Genomic DNA, 15776 nt, shown 5'->3' with positions numbered 1-15776 from the left:
TGCAAGAGAACATACATATATATATAGAGATGGCCGCGGTAAACAGCTTGATTTAGAGTATATACATGAAATATATGCGTTTTGTTTATGTTTTTGGTAGGTACGATACATGTATAAGTGAAGTGGATATATAAAAGTTGGAATTCTATAATTTAATATAGGCAAACGGTTACCATGTTTGAAGAATTCATCATGGCATACATATATAAAACTTACATCCCGGACTCTTCAAGGAGTTTTAGGATGTTATGTTCGGGTGCACTGATTGATGGTAGTATCATGCGATTTGTTCGAGGTCGTGATTTCATTTTAGGTGTTTCGGGTTGAGGTGGTCGTTGTTGTGTTGTGTCTTCTTCCATTATGGATAAGTCGCCCCTATTCCTTTGAACCCCTGCTGATACGCGCTCTTTCCATATTCTCCCATCCTATCATATTCGCAACAAATTAAGTAACTAAATCAGTTAAGTGAAGACGATCCAAAAATGAACTAAAAACACATAAGTTTTAGCTCTCTCCTCTGAAAAAATCGAGTGGCAAATTCACTCTTTTTTCATGTTTTCAGTGACAAATTTGTCATTCACAACAAGTATGTCATTTTCTCACATTTGTTTATATTTTTGGTAGGTACGTTAATTTGTAACATTTATCTTCTTTACATATGGAGTGCGTGAAAAAATCATGTGTTACAAATTAACTTTCACACTTTTAAGTGTGAAAATATTTTACACTTGTTCACACTTTTAAGTGTTTATATTTTGTTTACACATTTGTAAGTGTGAAAAAGTTATAAAAAAAAATTTATTCACACTTTTAAATGTATTTTTTTTCTAACACATTTTTATATGTGATTAAATTCATAATTTTTTTCACACTTTATATAACCAAACGTGAACAAATGAATTTTTTTTTAGTGATTTAACCTTTTTTTAAAGATAATTAACCATTAAAAGTTAAAGTAGTCAACTCGAATACTATTAGGCCAAAAGTTCTTCGGTACTTTTTAGTGACAAAACTTAACCAGCACTTCAAATATTGTAAGCAAATTAGTGCAAAAGAAAAATATAGTTTGTGTGGACACTTTACATTGAGAATTGAAGGCTCTGGCAATGGGCATGGAATGGGTTGATCCATGTCAAGAGGCTCCATAGGATGTTCGACTGGTTTAAACTCAACTACAGCTTCGATTCCATGATGAGGAGTAGACATAACTCCCGCAACACCACTCGTCGTTTCTGTGGCCACTATATCCGGGGGTATAACCACCCTTTCATCCTTCACAAGTACATTATATAATTAGAGTTTTGTTAATGGCAATATTAATTAATTTGATGCATTAAAATTTGTATTTTGTCTAGTGAAAATTCAGGGGATGGTTATTGATATATAAAGTACTACTTTTTATGCATGTAATAAGCTGTTGATGACAACCCTTAACGCTGTTATTATCATTTTCCATATAATTAATCAGAAATACAAGTTAACAAACCCAATTATTGACCCCTAAATATATAGTCAGAGCAAGAAGTTGTGATTTTGTTCACCCAAAACCTCTGAAATATCCTATTATTGTGAAAACAAAATTCATTTAGGTTTAATAGTCCCACGGTGTATAAATAAACAGACATGCTGAGAGAATCCCTCATGTTTAGTTGCAGAAAATGGAGTACAAATTTCTAAAAATCATATAAAAGGAAAACCTTACTTTTGTGAAGTATACATAAGTTTTCGATTTTTTTTTCCCCCGGAAATAAGTAGTATTTTTTTAAAAATGAGAATGAAAACAACTAAATGCGGTTACAAGCGCTAGCTAGCTATTCATTTTTTCTTAAGAATAAACAACATCACAAAAACAACAAATTAATAAGATCTATTATCACAAAGCTGAATGCATAGTTGAATGTGGCTATTAATTAATCATTTCTATATAAACAAATAGTAAAAATAACAATAATAATAATAATAATAATAATAATAATAATAATAATAATAATAAAAGATTGAAATCTACAGTATTATCATAAAGTTTGACTTTGAAATATACTGCCCCATGTTATTTTGACCCTAATATGCCAAACCAGGTAAGCATACAAAAGGTTAGAAATAAAAAAAAAATGAAGTTGGTCGGTCTAACCTGCCAACAATAACCACCCACAAATATATATTGTCTTTTATCAAATAGATGTATTTATTTAAAATTAAAATAATAACCCATGAGAAGAGATTCTTTAAAGAACAAAGTCATACGGAGTAAAAACATTAATCCTCAAACGATAATTTTTTTTTTTTTTTAAAAGGTCAACTTTAAAATTTCAATAAAACAAACACATACAAAATTTGATTCATCATGTCACAAAAAGTGTCTATTCAGGAAACGGCCATAAGATGAACCGGTTAGTCAGAAACTTGAACATTTGAAAACCAACTCTAAATATATACATATGAAAATTAATGGTTAAAAAGGGGGTATGATAAATATATAGTACGTGCTTACAAGTGCACTTTGAGAGCGACGATGGCCGTTTCTGCTGACAGAAAACCTTGAAAACAGACCCACCATCTTTCTTCCTTCTTCTTCTTCTTTTTAATTGATTACTGCTAATTTGCTTGTGTGTTGAAACGGAATCGTATGTATGACCAAACAACAAGTAACGACGTCGTACGATAATTAATCAAATAAGTGAATATATATTTTGTTTTTGCCTTATTTAGTTATTTGTATGGAAGAAGATGAGGGGGGAGAGAGAGGGGGGGGGGGGAGGGTTGGCTTGGCAAGGTGGGTTTTGTTGGATTCTACCTGTCATAAATAGATAGATATATTTGTATTTTGTATATATTCTTTTTGGCTTTCCTTTTTCTTATACAAACATACACCATGTGCGGCTCTCAATGCATGCATTACTTATTTATGTGTGTGTGTGTATGTGTGTTACACAAATTCAGTCAAATTGGAATCGCAAATGTAAGTTGCCTAATAAATGAGGTTTCATCATACATTGAAAAAAATAAATTATAAAAGGATATAGGGATTAGTTTCCTCGTATGTAAGAAACTTTGAACGAATGTTTATAGTAGGAAATAACTAAAGTTGTGTATATTGTATGTAAACAACTTTGAAATAATGTTTATTATATGTAAGAATTTCGTTTCAACCAATTAAAATCTGACAAGTGGCACCTGTATATGGTTGTCACGTATGTTTTCTTACATATAATAAACATTTTTTCAAGTTGCTTACATACAGTACACATAACTTTAGTTTTTTCTACTATAGACATTCGGTCAAAGATAGTTACATTCCAGGACACTAATCCCAAAGATATATCATTACTGCTTAATAAATTATCAAATTCAAGTGGTAGGAAGGTTTAGGATACATAAAAAGTCTTTCTATGAAGGTTTTTGGGTATACTCAGGTTCAAGTCTGAGGGGACAGAGTTTACCTCTGTTGATCGTCGTGCCTTCGGACAGATTAGTAGGAGGTTTTTCCCTATCAGGTATTTGAAATAGGCATTACTACTTCGAGAAAACTCTCTAGCGCGGACCCAGTTAAAATAAAAGTTCTCAAGCAAAAGAAGGACTTTTTATGTAGACTTGCGACACAAAGTTCTCGAGCGAAAGAACATATAAAAGTTCATTTTTGATTTAAAGATCTTCTAGTTTAGAAAAATATTGTTTTCTGATATCTAAATTGCTATTCATTACAATAAAAGGTAAATAACGACTAACACAAACGGTCAAGTGGATCCAATATTATAATAGATGAAAATGACCTCCGTAAGATATACTTATATAGTATTGGTTGATGCGCGTAGCATGGCATGTAATATAGCTAAGCAAGAATATAAAATAAAATTTCAGTACCACACATGAGATATTTAGATGATTATGTAATTATACAAACCAAACCACCTTTTTATTGCTTTTGGCTAAAAAACCGTCAATTACATCACAACAATGTTCTTATGACGTATTGTTGCAACTTTGGGTGTTTAAATTTTAAATAAAGTAACTTCTAAAGTTGTCTTTAACGGGATTTTTTGTCTTAATACCGTCTTCAATAGTATATGAGGAGGTCATGGGTTCGATCCAAAAATTAGAGACAGATGTCATGGGTTCGATCCTCATCCCATGCAAAGGTTGAAGGGTCTTTTCTACCATTTAGGTAAAAACTGGAAGCAGCCTCTCTACTTAGGTAGAGATAAGGTCTGGCTCCATCTTAACCTCCCCCATACAATGTCGAGGTATTGGGCTCAAAACTCGCGGAAGGCGGCACTGAGCAGTTACTTACTTACTTTTTTGAGTGTCCACAGTTAAGCTTAGGTACCTAACGACCTTAAATTCCCATCACATTTGCCTTAATTGTGACCTATTGGTAAGCTTTTAAATCGTAAGGAATTTATCTAATTTCGAATATCACTCATCACATTTTTGGGATGGATTGTTGAGAGGTTTTCCAAAGTCTTAAGTGTTATCCTATGTAGTTTAGGCTATATTTATGGACCCATTGACATTTCTTGTATTGGGCAGTGTACATTGTTATTTGATAGAAAGAAATAAAAAAAGTAGTATGGCCGTATGCGGATGGGTTATACAAAAGCAAAAACTATATGACCCATCAAATAAGCAAAATAATAAACGCTTTTCCTTAGCAGATGTTAAAAAGAGAAAAAAAATCATTCGGCCACTCTCCTTCGCTAGGTGATTCTTATTCCTTTCAAGGCTAGAGGTCTCCTACTTTTCTACTTTATAGTAGCCTTCCTATCTAAGTTATGATAAAACTGTCTACAACTCTACATCTCCATCTCTCCTGTACATGGTTGTAGACGGTGTTGAAACCAATACCTTTGGAAGACGAAACTTCCAAACTGGGTGTCACTGTAATTTGATTGTTATTAATAAGAATTAATTAATATAGAAGTATAATTATATGCATCTTGTCATTCAACTACACTGAATTTTATTTACTGAACGTATATGCATGTCGGTCCGTTTTTAAAACAATATTGCTTGGACCTATTGTCGGCCCGTTTTTAAAACAAATTGATAACTGTTTGTATTGGGCCATATGCCTTGATTTATATCGGGCTAGGGTCATCCAAGTATATATAGTAAACCCTGTGTTAGTTAATAACCGCGGCACTTTTGTTAGTAAGACTTAATATACATCTTGCGGCATTCACTACACTGAATTTTCATCCTGGCTATTCATATATACGCAGGAATGTGGACAGAATATATGAGCGATGACTTATTGTTGAAATCACCACAATATTCTTGGTTCATGTAATGGAATTATATATTTTTATGCATTACATAGATTCTGGTGAATTTCAACGTATATATCTGTGGAACCCGTTAATTAGGCGCATAGTAAAGATCATCCTTTTTGGAAATACTGCAAGGGATATATATAACATTGACATTGTTGGGTTTGGTTTTGATCCCATCACCAATGACTACAAGATTGTTACGATAAGCTACAAATATAGAAGCAGATGTTATGAAAGAAATTCTTTCGTTTACACCATCAAGACCGGTACTTGGAGTAGCATTACTTCCCCTACAACTCCTTTTTCGTATATGGGGTCTTTTGTCAATGGAGTAATTCATTGGGTCATAGGACGTTGCATAAATGTAGCAGTTGGACAGACTTGGACTAGTATGTCATCCTTATATTATCACTTTTGATTTGAGTAGTCAAGTTTTGGAACAATTGACCTGCCGAATCCTAGTGAGGAAACATTACTTGAAAGCGTTGATGTATCTTCTCACATAGCTACCATGGAAACGTATGTCGAAAGCCTTGAATTGTTAGACACAGGGACTACTTGTGATCAGAGAAGCCAGCAGCCATCTTTTGGGACTACTTATGATCAGAAAAACCAGAAGCCATCTTTTCTTGAAGGAAAAAAGAGAAGCAGAACGATACTTCGAAAACTAATTCATTTTTTCACACTTTGCTCTACACCGCATGAGAAAATGCATTCGAATATGTGACACCACCCATCACCATAAACTTATATTTTATTGGGTCGGTTAGTTGGTTGTAGAATGTGTTCAGAATACAATTGGTGATCTAAAGTAAAGTTGCTTGCTAAAATCAGTAATAGAATGCAGGTTTTCAATTTGATCATTAATGGAATTTAGAGCAAAAGATAGTGAAAAGGCACTTTCTGTTTTGTGCAGAATATTAGCACATAGCCAGTCGTGCATGTTATTTGATTTAATCTTTTAGCCTTGTTATCGAATGTTGATTGCCAATTCGGGTCATCCTTATTAACAATATGATATGCCCCTATTTATACTAATGTTATCACCTCCACAAATCATCTTTGACGAGAATCTAATGGGAAATACTTCGAACCCTAAGGTCTAGGGGGTGCTTTACATGTAGTTGTGTACATATACATATACATATACATATACATGTGTGTGTTTGTGCGCGCGCTCAAGTAATGAGACAAATGTGCATCCTTTCTTGGCAGGAAAAAAAGATGTGGGAATTGGGACATGCCATACCCACTCTGTCTCATATAGAAGGGTTAAATGCATATGGTATAACATTATCTAAACAAGTACAGAGTTGAAAATAAATTAAGAAAATGGCCAGAAGTCCCCTACACTCCATACATTATCAATTTATGATTCTAATCTTTAGTCAACCAATAACATGATGCCATATGGCATATCAAAAAACCATCCATGACTGTGTTTTTTATAATCATTTCATCTACTTTCATTTCATAACTAACTAAATTTGGAAATGACCAATATACCCTTGGAGCTTTGCAAAGAACCAATCATAAACTTTCTTTCTCTACCTTAATATCACCTCCAATTTTGTCCAAAACCAAGGGTAGTCATAGAAACCCATAAAACTAATGATATCCTAAGATTCATCTCTCTGGTATTATGCTTTCACCTGTTTGTTTTTTTTTACCTTTTTACTTCAAGAAAGTTGTATAAAATATATGCAACTATAACTCAAAATATATACTAGTATGTAATCGGTTTTAAATGGGTCTATTGAGTGTATTTTCGCTCGTAGATATTTTATGCATTTGACCAACTAAAAACTTATAAACCGATGACGTGACATCAGATATGCAAGCATATATGGATGTCACGTCTATCCCGATACTTACATTGGATTTTTAGTTATAACTTGGTACATTTTCGAGCATTTGGCCCTATTTAAGTTATACATTGCTACATTGCCTGCCTTATTGTACCATGCCCTTCTTTCAAATTTTCATCTTTTAGAGAAATATAGTACTAGTATATCCCTTAGATCCTTAAAAGAAAACACCCTCACACAAATCTTGAACTTCCCATTAAAAAGCTTCAACCTTTTTCTCTCTAAACTTTCAATAATAAAGAGAGAAAAACATGGCAGTATGCACAGTCTACACAGTCCAACCTCTCAACACATCATGTTCAATCTCAACACACACGAAAACTCACATAGGATTCAACCAAAACCAACTATTTTTGTGCACATATAGTAACAAAAAGACCAATCATAACAGATTCAAAAGTGGTGAAATAACATGTTCAAGTGACACAATAGTAATAGGCCTTGCAGCTGATTCTGGATGCGGAAAAAGCACTTTTATGAGAAGGCTAACAAGTGTGTTTGGTGGTGCAGCTTCACCACCAAAAGGTGGTAATCCTGACTCAAACACACTTATCAGTGACACAACAACTGTTATATGTTTAGATGATTATCATTCTTTGGATAGAACTGGCAGAAAAGAAAAAGGTGTCACTGCACTTGATCCAAGGGCTAATGACTTTGATCTTATGTATGAACAAGTTAAGGCTCTTAAAGATGGTGTGGATGTTGAGAAGCCAATTTATAACCATGTTTCTGGTCTTTTAGATCCTCCTGAACTTATTAAACCACCCAAGATTCTTGTCATTGAAGGTTTGCACCCAATGTAAGTTTCATTTTTATGTTCATTAAGTTTTTGTAAAGGTTATTTTGCAATTTTTGACTGCACTTGATCCAGGAGCTACTGACTTTGGTTAGGAGTTTGTGTTTGTGCATGTAGTCAAAAACTGTTTGCACATTTAGTGAAAATTTTGATGTTAGATTATTTAAGTAAGTTTGATGGTATTGAATTTCTGAATTTTGAAGTTTGATTAGGATGTTAGCAAATTTTATCTGTTTGTTTGTGGAGGATATGAATTGAAGAAGATATCAAAGGTGGTTTCATGTGGATATACATTTGTATGGCTGAGAATATTATGAAATATATCTTCATGATACATAATGGGCCATGTTCAAGACTGTGTTGGGCCCAATTATGCAAAAGATCTTATATCTATTCTCTAACTCAAATTTAGTGACACTATTACACATTAAATCATTGAACTTGATTCCTAAATGCACAATTAAAAAAAGTTAACTTGATCACTTTTTTAATTAAGAAAGTCCAAAAAAGATACTGATTTTTGTTTAATATTTTGTTGATACAAATTACTTTAATAATCATATTTGGACTAAAACCAAAAAACAGATTTGATCAAGTTATACTTAGTATTCAAGTTAGCATAAGAAAGAGCACCTGTTTATGGCAGCTTGTTCCAACTGAAGTGCCTTCATTAGATCAAACTTGTCTGTCATATAGCATTTGAGAATCCGAATGTTGAATTTTCTAAAATTGTTTGCTTAGAACTTAACTGAGGTTTCGAGTTGGATTCTACAAACTGGTACTACTAAGTGAGTAATTAAGGATTTGTGGTTGTAATTAGTATTGGATTACAAAGAAGCAATGGCGATTGGAACTTTCAAGTTGCGCAAATAAGTGGGGTAGTCGAGTCGTGAAACAGCTTAAAACGAAGAGTTTTCTTTGTTCGATCAGGAACAATTGTCCGGAACTTTTTTATGAAAAATACACGCTAAAGTTTACCAGGATAGCTATTTTACTACAATAACAATCTAACTTTTTTGATACTATGATTTGTGAGGTTATATGCATTGCATTACAATTTAAGTGTATGTTTTCTAAAGTTTATGCTATAAGCTTGTGGAATGAACCTATCAACATATCCCTATTTGAACATGTACAGGTATGATCAAAGAGTAAGAGACCTCTTGGACTTTAGTATTTACTTGGATATCAGTAACGAAGTTAAATTTGCCTGGAAAATTCAGGTATCGTGTGTAAATAGACCGTTGTTCTTGTAAGTTATAATATATGCCACATTGCTTCACAAGAATGAACAATTTCATGATTTACTAACTGTAACTCTGAACTGTAGAGGGACATGGCAGAGAGAGGGCATAGTCTTGAAAGTATTAAAGCCAGCATTGAGGCTAGGAAACCAGATTTTGATGCTTATATTGGTAGTTTGCTGAAAGTCCTAGCTCAAAATTTACTATCAATCAAGAACTACATTATTGATTACTTATTGCAAGTTGTATCCTGGAGATGGCAAAATGGAGGGTCAGGTGGGTTGGGTGATGATTGCGAAAAGATTTGGGTCAAAACCATTTCTTCTTTAGCCTTGGTCGTAACAGGCCTGATCAGGTTGACCCTAAACCATTTTAATCCCAAAGATTTAACTTTTGCTCCCTATGATACAAAAATTATAATCTATAGTTGAACATCTAACTGTATAATGATAGTCCAAAATAATATATAAGAGGTATATGCAATAAAATTACTTTTTTGGGGATGTTCAACCCATTTGACCTCTTTCCCTTTTACTTTAACTTTTTTAGTAGCCGAATCGGCCGAATCTATTTGAATGTATCAAATGGCAATCTAACGTCTACTAATGGCATTGATCATGATCATGCATGCAGATCCACAAAAGCAATATGCAGATGCAGTTATCGAAGTGTTGCCTACACAGCTGATTCCTGATGATAATGAGGGAAAAGTATTGAGAGTGAAGCTAATCATGAAAGAAGGAGTTCAATACTTCAACCCCGTGTACTTATTTGATGAAGGTTCCACCATTTCATGGATCCCATGTGGAAGGAAGCTCACTTGCTCTTATCCGGGTATCAAATTCGCCTATGGTCCAGATGCTTATTATGGACATGAGGTAAATATACACCATATCAGCCCAAAATTAGACCTTCAGATTGTAATGCAGACAAGTTAACTATGTTTTATGGTTATGCAGGTTTCTGTGCTGGAGATGGATGGACAGTTTGACAAATTAGATGAACTCGTCTACATTGAAAGTCACTTGAGCAACATTTCCACAAAATTCTATGGTGAAATCACCCAACAAATGTTGAAACATGCCGACTTTCCTGGTAGTAATAACGGCACTGGTCTGTTTCAAACCATTGTAGGGCTGAAAATCCGAGATTTGTTTGAACAGATCTCAGCCAATAAGGTCTCGTCTCCACTTGAAGCTACAAAAGCTTGATTATAAATAAATATTTATGAGTGTTGTAATCCTATATATATTTAGTTCAATTCCATCTGTGTATTGTATGAAGATATTTGATATAAAGATATGATCAGTTTATAAAAGAAACACTAAATACGATAATTAAAAGCTTGTATTGTTTGCGTTTTCCATGTGTCGGTCTTGTTGCCATTTGTCACAAAACTAACTCTATTTGTAACTTTAGTCAAGATTGCATGATGTAAGAGCTTTGAAAATGACTTAAGATCCAGTGTTGTAACTCCCAACCGAATTTGGAATGGAGGTTAGTAGGCGAGTTTATTTAATGCTTTCTTGGTCTATAAAAAGCGTGTATTAGAATCAGCAGCCAATGACATAAGTGATTGTTTGTATTTAAATGGAGTTATTGAAAATGAAATCAAAGAGTAATTATCTGTTGTTGGCTTTTCTGTGTGCAATTGTTCTTGTTTTTTCTGCTACTGTGACGGCTGGAAGTTTGGAAAATGATGAGAGAAAGAGTGAGTATTTGTTATTAATGACTTGATTTGAATGATTGTTATGTGTTTGTTCTTACTGTTATTTACATTTTACAGGGGATTTAGTTGGGAAAACAAAGGAAATAGGTGGTGGAGGTGGAGGTGGAGGTAAGGACAGTTGGGGCGGATTTGGGTTTGGAAGGGGAGGAAAGGGTGGTGGAGAGGGTGGTGGTTGTATTGCAGGATGGTGTGGTTATGGAAGTGGAGGTAAAGGAGGGTTTAGTGGTGGTGGTGGCAAAGGAGGATGGAGTGGTGGAGGTGGCGGTCATGGAGGTGATAAGGGAGGATGGAATGGCGGTGGTGGTGGTCACGGAGGAGGTGACAAAGGAAGATGGAATGGTGGAGGTGGCGGTTACGGAAGAGGTGACAAGGGAGGATGGAGTGGTGGTGGAGGTGGTCATGGAAGCGGCCATGGAGGCGGTGATAAGGGAGGATGGAGTGGCGGTGGAGGTGGACATGGAGGTGGTGACAAGGGAGGATGGAGTGGTGGAGGTGGTGGTCATGGAGGCAGTGACAAGGGAGGATGGAGTGGCGGTGGAGGTGGTCATGGAGGCGGTGACAAGGGAGGATGGAGTGGTGGAGGTGGTGGCCATGGAGGAGGTGACAAGGGAGGATGGAGTGGCGGAGGTAGTGGTCATGGAGGTGACAAGGGAGGATGGAGTGGTGGCAGAGGGGGTCATGGAAAAGGTGACAAGGGAGGATGGAGTGGTGGAGGTGGTGGTGATGGCGGAGGCAACAAGGGAGGATGGAGTGGCGGAGGTGGAGGAAACGGAGGCAAAGAAGGTTCGGGAGGTAACTAAAACAAAGACTCGTTTGGAGAATTAGGCCATGAGAGAATGGCCATACATATGCTGTTTCTTTGTTTCAATTTGATTTTCTGCATAGATTGAGCAGTTGATACTTCATACCATTTCATCATGTATCCTTGTTTGTACTAATAAATAACTAATTCGACGGTGTCAATGGTTATATTCCTTAGTAACATACTACAATTTTGGATATGAGCTAGTTAGGCATCACTATTGTATTATAAGAAAGTTTGCATCACTTGGACAAATCTGCAGTGTCTTCACTACTAGTTGAATTTGTATGGAAAAATACAGTGAGAAAGGAAGAAAATTTAAAGAATGTTTGATCTACTGATAAAATTATGATCCATTTACTCAGATCGTAAAATCAGATGATCAGATCTGAATTTCGACTTACCATAGAAACCAGACATGTTATGCATGATCTTGATTCCATACTAAAAATTAAGAAAAACGTGAAGTGAGTTTTCTTTATTTATTGTGTGGTATCGACTACCTTGCCTTACAAATTTCCCTTTCAGAGGAGTGTAACCCAATTCTATGGGTAATAAAACTGTAATGATTCAAACCCGAGCCTCACTCTAACACTATCAATATGCCTAACTCAAGTGAGTTCTTAAAGACTGTATTATGTAAACACAAGTATGCTGCACAAATCAAAACAGTTACCAGATAATGTGGGCCTTGGTTTTTACTGATTAAAGAGATAAGAACATATCAAAGTCTTGAATATAATTTGTCTTTTAACTGCCTTCGTAGAATCTTTCCAGCGGCAGACCTTGGTATCACATTCGTGAAAATCACTCTTCTCACCTTCTTGTACGGTGCCACCTGTCACATTGTCGATCAAAAGCATCAGATTGACTTGAAAAAACATTGGTGTTTTAGATGTTGACCCATGTAACTATAAATGGGTTAGTTTTGGTTACGTTATATCTCTAAAGAGAAATGGAAATAGCTCAAATAGATGGAATGTGTTGAAAGTCACTGAAATATATTAAAGCGCATAAACACCTCTGAAATCAATTCATCACAATAGTTAAGGTTTTTCTATAAAAAATATATCATTCAATACATGCTTTGCATAACCTTAATTTTGCAAAATATAGAACTTGATTTAGAAAAAAATGTTTCTAGGCTGGCCCGGCCTTTTTTGACATGTACTGGAAGAAAAGTACCGATCCATTACCCAACCCACCTGAGCCACCCATTTCTCCCCCTCTATCAAGCAGCCAACATTATAAGCTATGTTTGGATTATGTAATGATCAACACCTGTTTTGCTACAAATTTGATTATACTCGACTCAGAAACTTCAGCTCCTGGCTTTGTCATTACAAATGCTACTGGTACTTCTCCGGCTTCCTCGTCCCGTGCTCTACACGATATACAGAACCAAAGCAGATATTCCAAAAGAAAAATTCAGAATAGGATTGATGTCATCTTTTTCGTCACTAAGTGATTGCTTTGACTTTTGAAAAAAAATATGCTTTTCATACAATTTCAAGAGATGTTTTTAAATCATAAAAAACCTTGATACAATAAGTCAGCTGGAAACCTTGAAAAATATACTGGTCTATTTTCAATATGTCATGTTATGAGTTGACCTTAAAGTATAATGACAATTTGGTTTTTCTTTTTCCATTTGAAGTGCAAAGGATATAGACTGCTTAAGATTCCCAATGTCCTTGTTTACAAATAAAGACAAAAAAAATTTCATATTACGCGAGGTTTAGGATTTTGCTAATTATACCCCTTAGGGCTAAAAAATAACATACATCAAAATATTGTAATAAAAACAGCCTCCGCATACAACATTTTACTGCTAGTTAACAATAGCCCTAAGGGCTATGTTTAGCAAACTTCATTTCTTATTTGTGTCACCGGCACCCAAAGCCTTATGGGTTGGTATAGGTGGGTATCCAAGCTAAAGGATACCCACATTGTGACATTGCCGTTTAATATTCTTACAACCTGACTTCAACATAAAATCAGTAAAATGAACCATTCCTTTTTGTAACTGATTGCATTTAATTGCAGGTAAGTATCAAGATTAAGAAGAAATTAATTAAGCTAACCCTGTTACTGCTGCATCAAGTATGGCTGGATGAGATGCTAGCACATCCTCTAAATCAGCAGGAGCAATCTGCAATTGAAACATTCATAAAAATTTATGTTCATTTCCATCAAAGAATCAGTTTAAGCCACATCTTGTTAGTACTAGAACCCTTAAATTTTACAAAATCACCTGAAAACCTTTATACTTTATTATCTCCTTAACACGATCAACAATATGCAAATACCCGTCTTTGTCAAAATAAACAATGTCTCCTGTATGTAGCCAACCATCCTTGTCGATAGTCGATGAGGTTGCCTCCACGTTGTTCAAGTATTCTACCATAATTAGTGCCAAAAAACATGTTATTATATATCCATGATAATTTTTAATTTGTGGTAAATATGTATCAAAGAGGGACTACCTTTCATTATAGCCGGCCCACGTAACCAAAGTTCACCAGTCTTTCCAGGAGGCAGATACAAACCAGTAACCCAATCCACCACTTTGGCTTGCATGTTTGGAGCCAATAGTCCAGCAGATGCATAATTGTGCACATCTCGAGTGTTGAATCCACGTGTTCCAACAGCAGACGACTCACTCATACCATAACCCTAATAACAAAAACTAAAAATCAAGATTTGCCCAAATAGACCGTTTTGGTGAACAAAAGTTCTCCTTACCTGAACGAAATCAACGTGCGGAAAATAATGCATAAACTCCTCAATAGTTCTGGTGCTCAAAGGAGCAGCACCACAAGAGACCTGTTTTAAACTGTTTAAATTTCTGCCAGAAGCACACTTTCGGGCCCTAGTCAAGGCGGTCACCAATGGTGGCACACCCGGAAAATGAGTCACCCCATATCTATCAATACAACGGACCATCTCATCGATACTAAAGCTCTTCACGACCACAATTTTAGTACCCAGTGACAAAATCCCCAAAGTAAAAAGTATCATCCCATATATATGAAACATTGGTACAACAGCCAAATAAACATTCTCTTCAGGTAAATCCTCATACTGAAAAGCTTCAAACCGAACAAATAACTCGACCCCGGATATCAAATTCCTATGTGTTAACACCACACCTTTACTAGCACCAGTTGTCCCAGACGAATACAATATCGCTGCAGTATCATCTTGCCTAATAACATTTTGACTTTTTATCAAATCATCTTTGCACGAAACAAGCTTATAAAACGTCGAAAACATGTCCTTTTTCACATCAAACTCGCCATTTTCAGGCACAAAAACAGGACGAATTCCCAACGAGTCCAACTCATGACCTCTATCAAGAAAACTAAATGCAACATTAACATGCAAACCAAGTGTTTGTTTTTTTATCTCAGAAAAACTACTAAAAGGATTCATAGTAGTCACAACAGCACCAAGATACAGAACACTTAACAAAACAACTGGATAATATACCGAATTCGACAAAAGTATCAAAACAACATCACCTTTCTTAACACCCATATGGTAATGAAGTCCATTGGCCAAAGATTTAACTAAAGGTTCGAGTTCTTGATACGATATCGAAAACCCGGAAACAGGATCAATGAGGGCTGTTTTGCCATTGTGTTTATGTGAAAAAATGTGTGACACAATGTCAAGAAAAGGGTCTGTTGGGAGATTTATGTTAGTGTGTTGGCTGGTGTACATTCCTGTTTTGTTGGAAAACCAATTTTGTGACATTATTTTTGATATTGGAGAATGATCAGTGTAATCTGGTTGGGTTTTAGCGACGGTTGCCATTGGTTGTGACAGAAGGAGAAATGGTTTGAAAGAATAAAGTGGAAGGAATGAATAAGGCTATTTGTGGAGAACCAGATTCCACCATATATAGTTGCATCGTTTTATATGTATTTTTCGTCCCATGTTTGCTTGTATAGTTTGTGTGGCTGTACCTTTTTTTCTAATTAAGTTAAAAAATAAGTAGATTTGAGGTAAGCTAAACACAATTTGTTTTAAAAAGCGTGTTCGTTATGCATTAAATAGTT

At 35.2% G+C, this 15776-nt stretch overlaps 4 protein-coding genes across 4 annotated transcripts; 2 read left to right on the top strand and 2 right to left on the bottom strand.

Moving 5' to 3' along the window:
• LOC122600344 lies at positions 1 to 2786 on the bottom strand. Its single transcript, XM_043773052.1, has 3 exons — positions 2492 to 2786; positions 1084 to 1272; positions 1 to 425 (listed from the first exon to the last, which is right to left on the bottom strand). The coding sequence occupies exons 1-3, from the start codon at positions 2555 to 2557 to the stop codon at positions 213 to 215; spliced, it is 468 nt and encodes a 155-aa protein (XP_043628987.1). The 5' UTR covers positions 2558 to 2786; the 3' UTR covers positions 1 to 212.
• Positions 2787 to 7222: 4436 nt separating this feature from the next.
• On the top strand, positions 7223 to 10524 carry LOC122599284 (phosphoribulokinase, chloroplastic-like). Its single transcript, XM_043771771.1, has 5 exons — positions 7223 to 7940; positions 9076 to 9160; positions 9268 to 9352; positions 9815 to 10059; positions 10141 to 10524. Exons 1-5 carry the CDS (start codon positions 7390 to 7392, stop codon positions 10390 to 10392), a joined length of 1218 nt encoding a protein of 405 aa, XP_043627706.1. The 5' UTR covers positions 7223 to 7389; the 3' UTR covers positions 10393 to 10524.
• Positions 10525 to 10771: 247 nt separating this feature from the next.
• LOC122601721 (glycine-rich protein DOT1-like) lies at positions 10772 to 11710 on the top strand. Its single transcript, XM_043774461.1, has 2 exons — positions 10772 to 10892; positions 10968 to 11710. The coding sequence occupies exons 1-2, from the start codon at positions 10772 to 10774 to the stop codon at positions 11708 to 11710; spliced, it is 864 nt and encodes a 287-aa protein (XP_043630396.1).
• A 453-nt stretch (positions 11711 to 12163) lies between these two features.
• LOC122600437 (4-coumarate--CoA ligase-like 6) lies at positions 12164 to 15556 on the bottom strand. The gene is made up of 6 exons (XM_043773147.1): positions 14458 to 15556; positions 14199 to 14388; positions 13967 to 14112; positions 13797 to 13864; positions 12994 to 13096; positions 12164 to 12550 (listed from the first exon to the last, which is right to left on the bottom strand). Exons 1-6 carry the CDS (start codon positions 15529 to 15531, stop codon positions 12437 to 12439), a joined length of 1695 nt encoding a protein of 564 aa, XP_043629082.1. The 5' UTR covers positions 15532 to 15556; the 3' UTR covers positions 12164 to 12436.
• Positions 15557 to 15776: the final 220 nt, after the last annotated feature.

This window comes from Erigeron canadensis, chromosome 5 (genome assembly GCF_010389155.1).
Source record: "Erigeron canadensis isolate Cc75 chromosome 5, C_canadensis_v1, whole genome shotgun sequence".
NCBI classification, from domain to species: Eukaryota; Viridiplantae; Streptophyta; class Magnoliopsida; order Asterales; family Asteraceae; genus Erigeron; species Erigeron canadensis.
The sequence above is the reverse complement of the archived record's forward strand: the minus strand, read 5'-3'. Positions and strand labels throughout refer to the sequence as shown.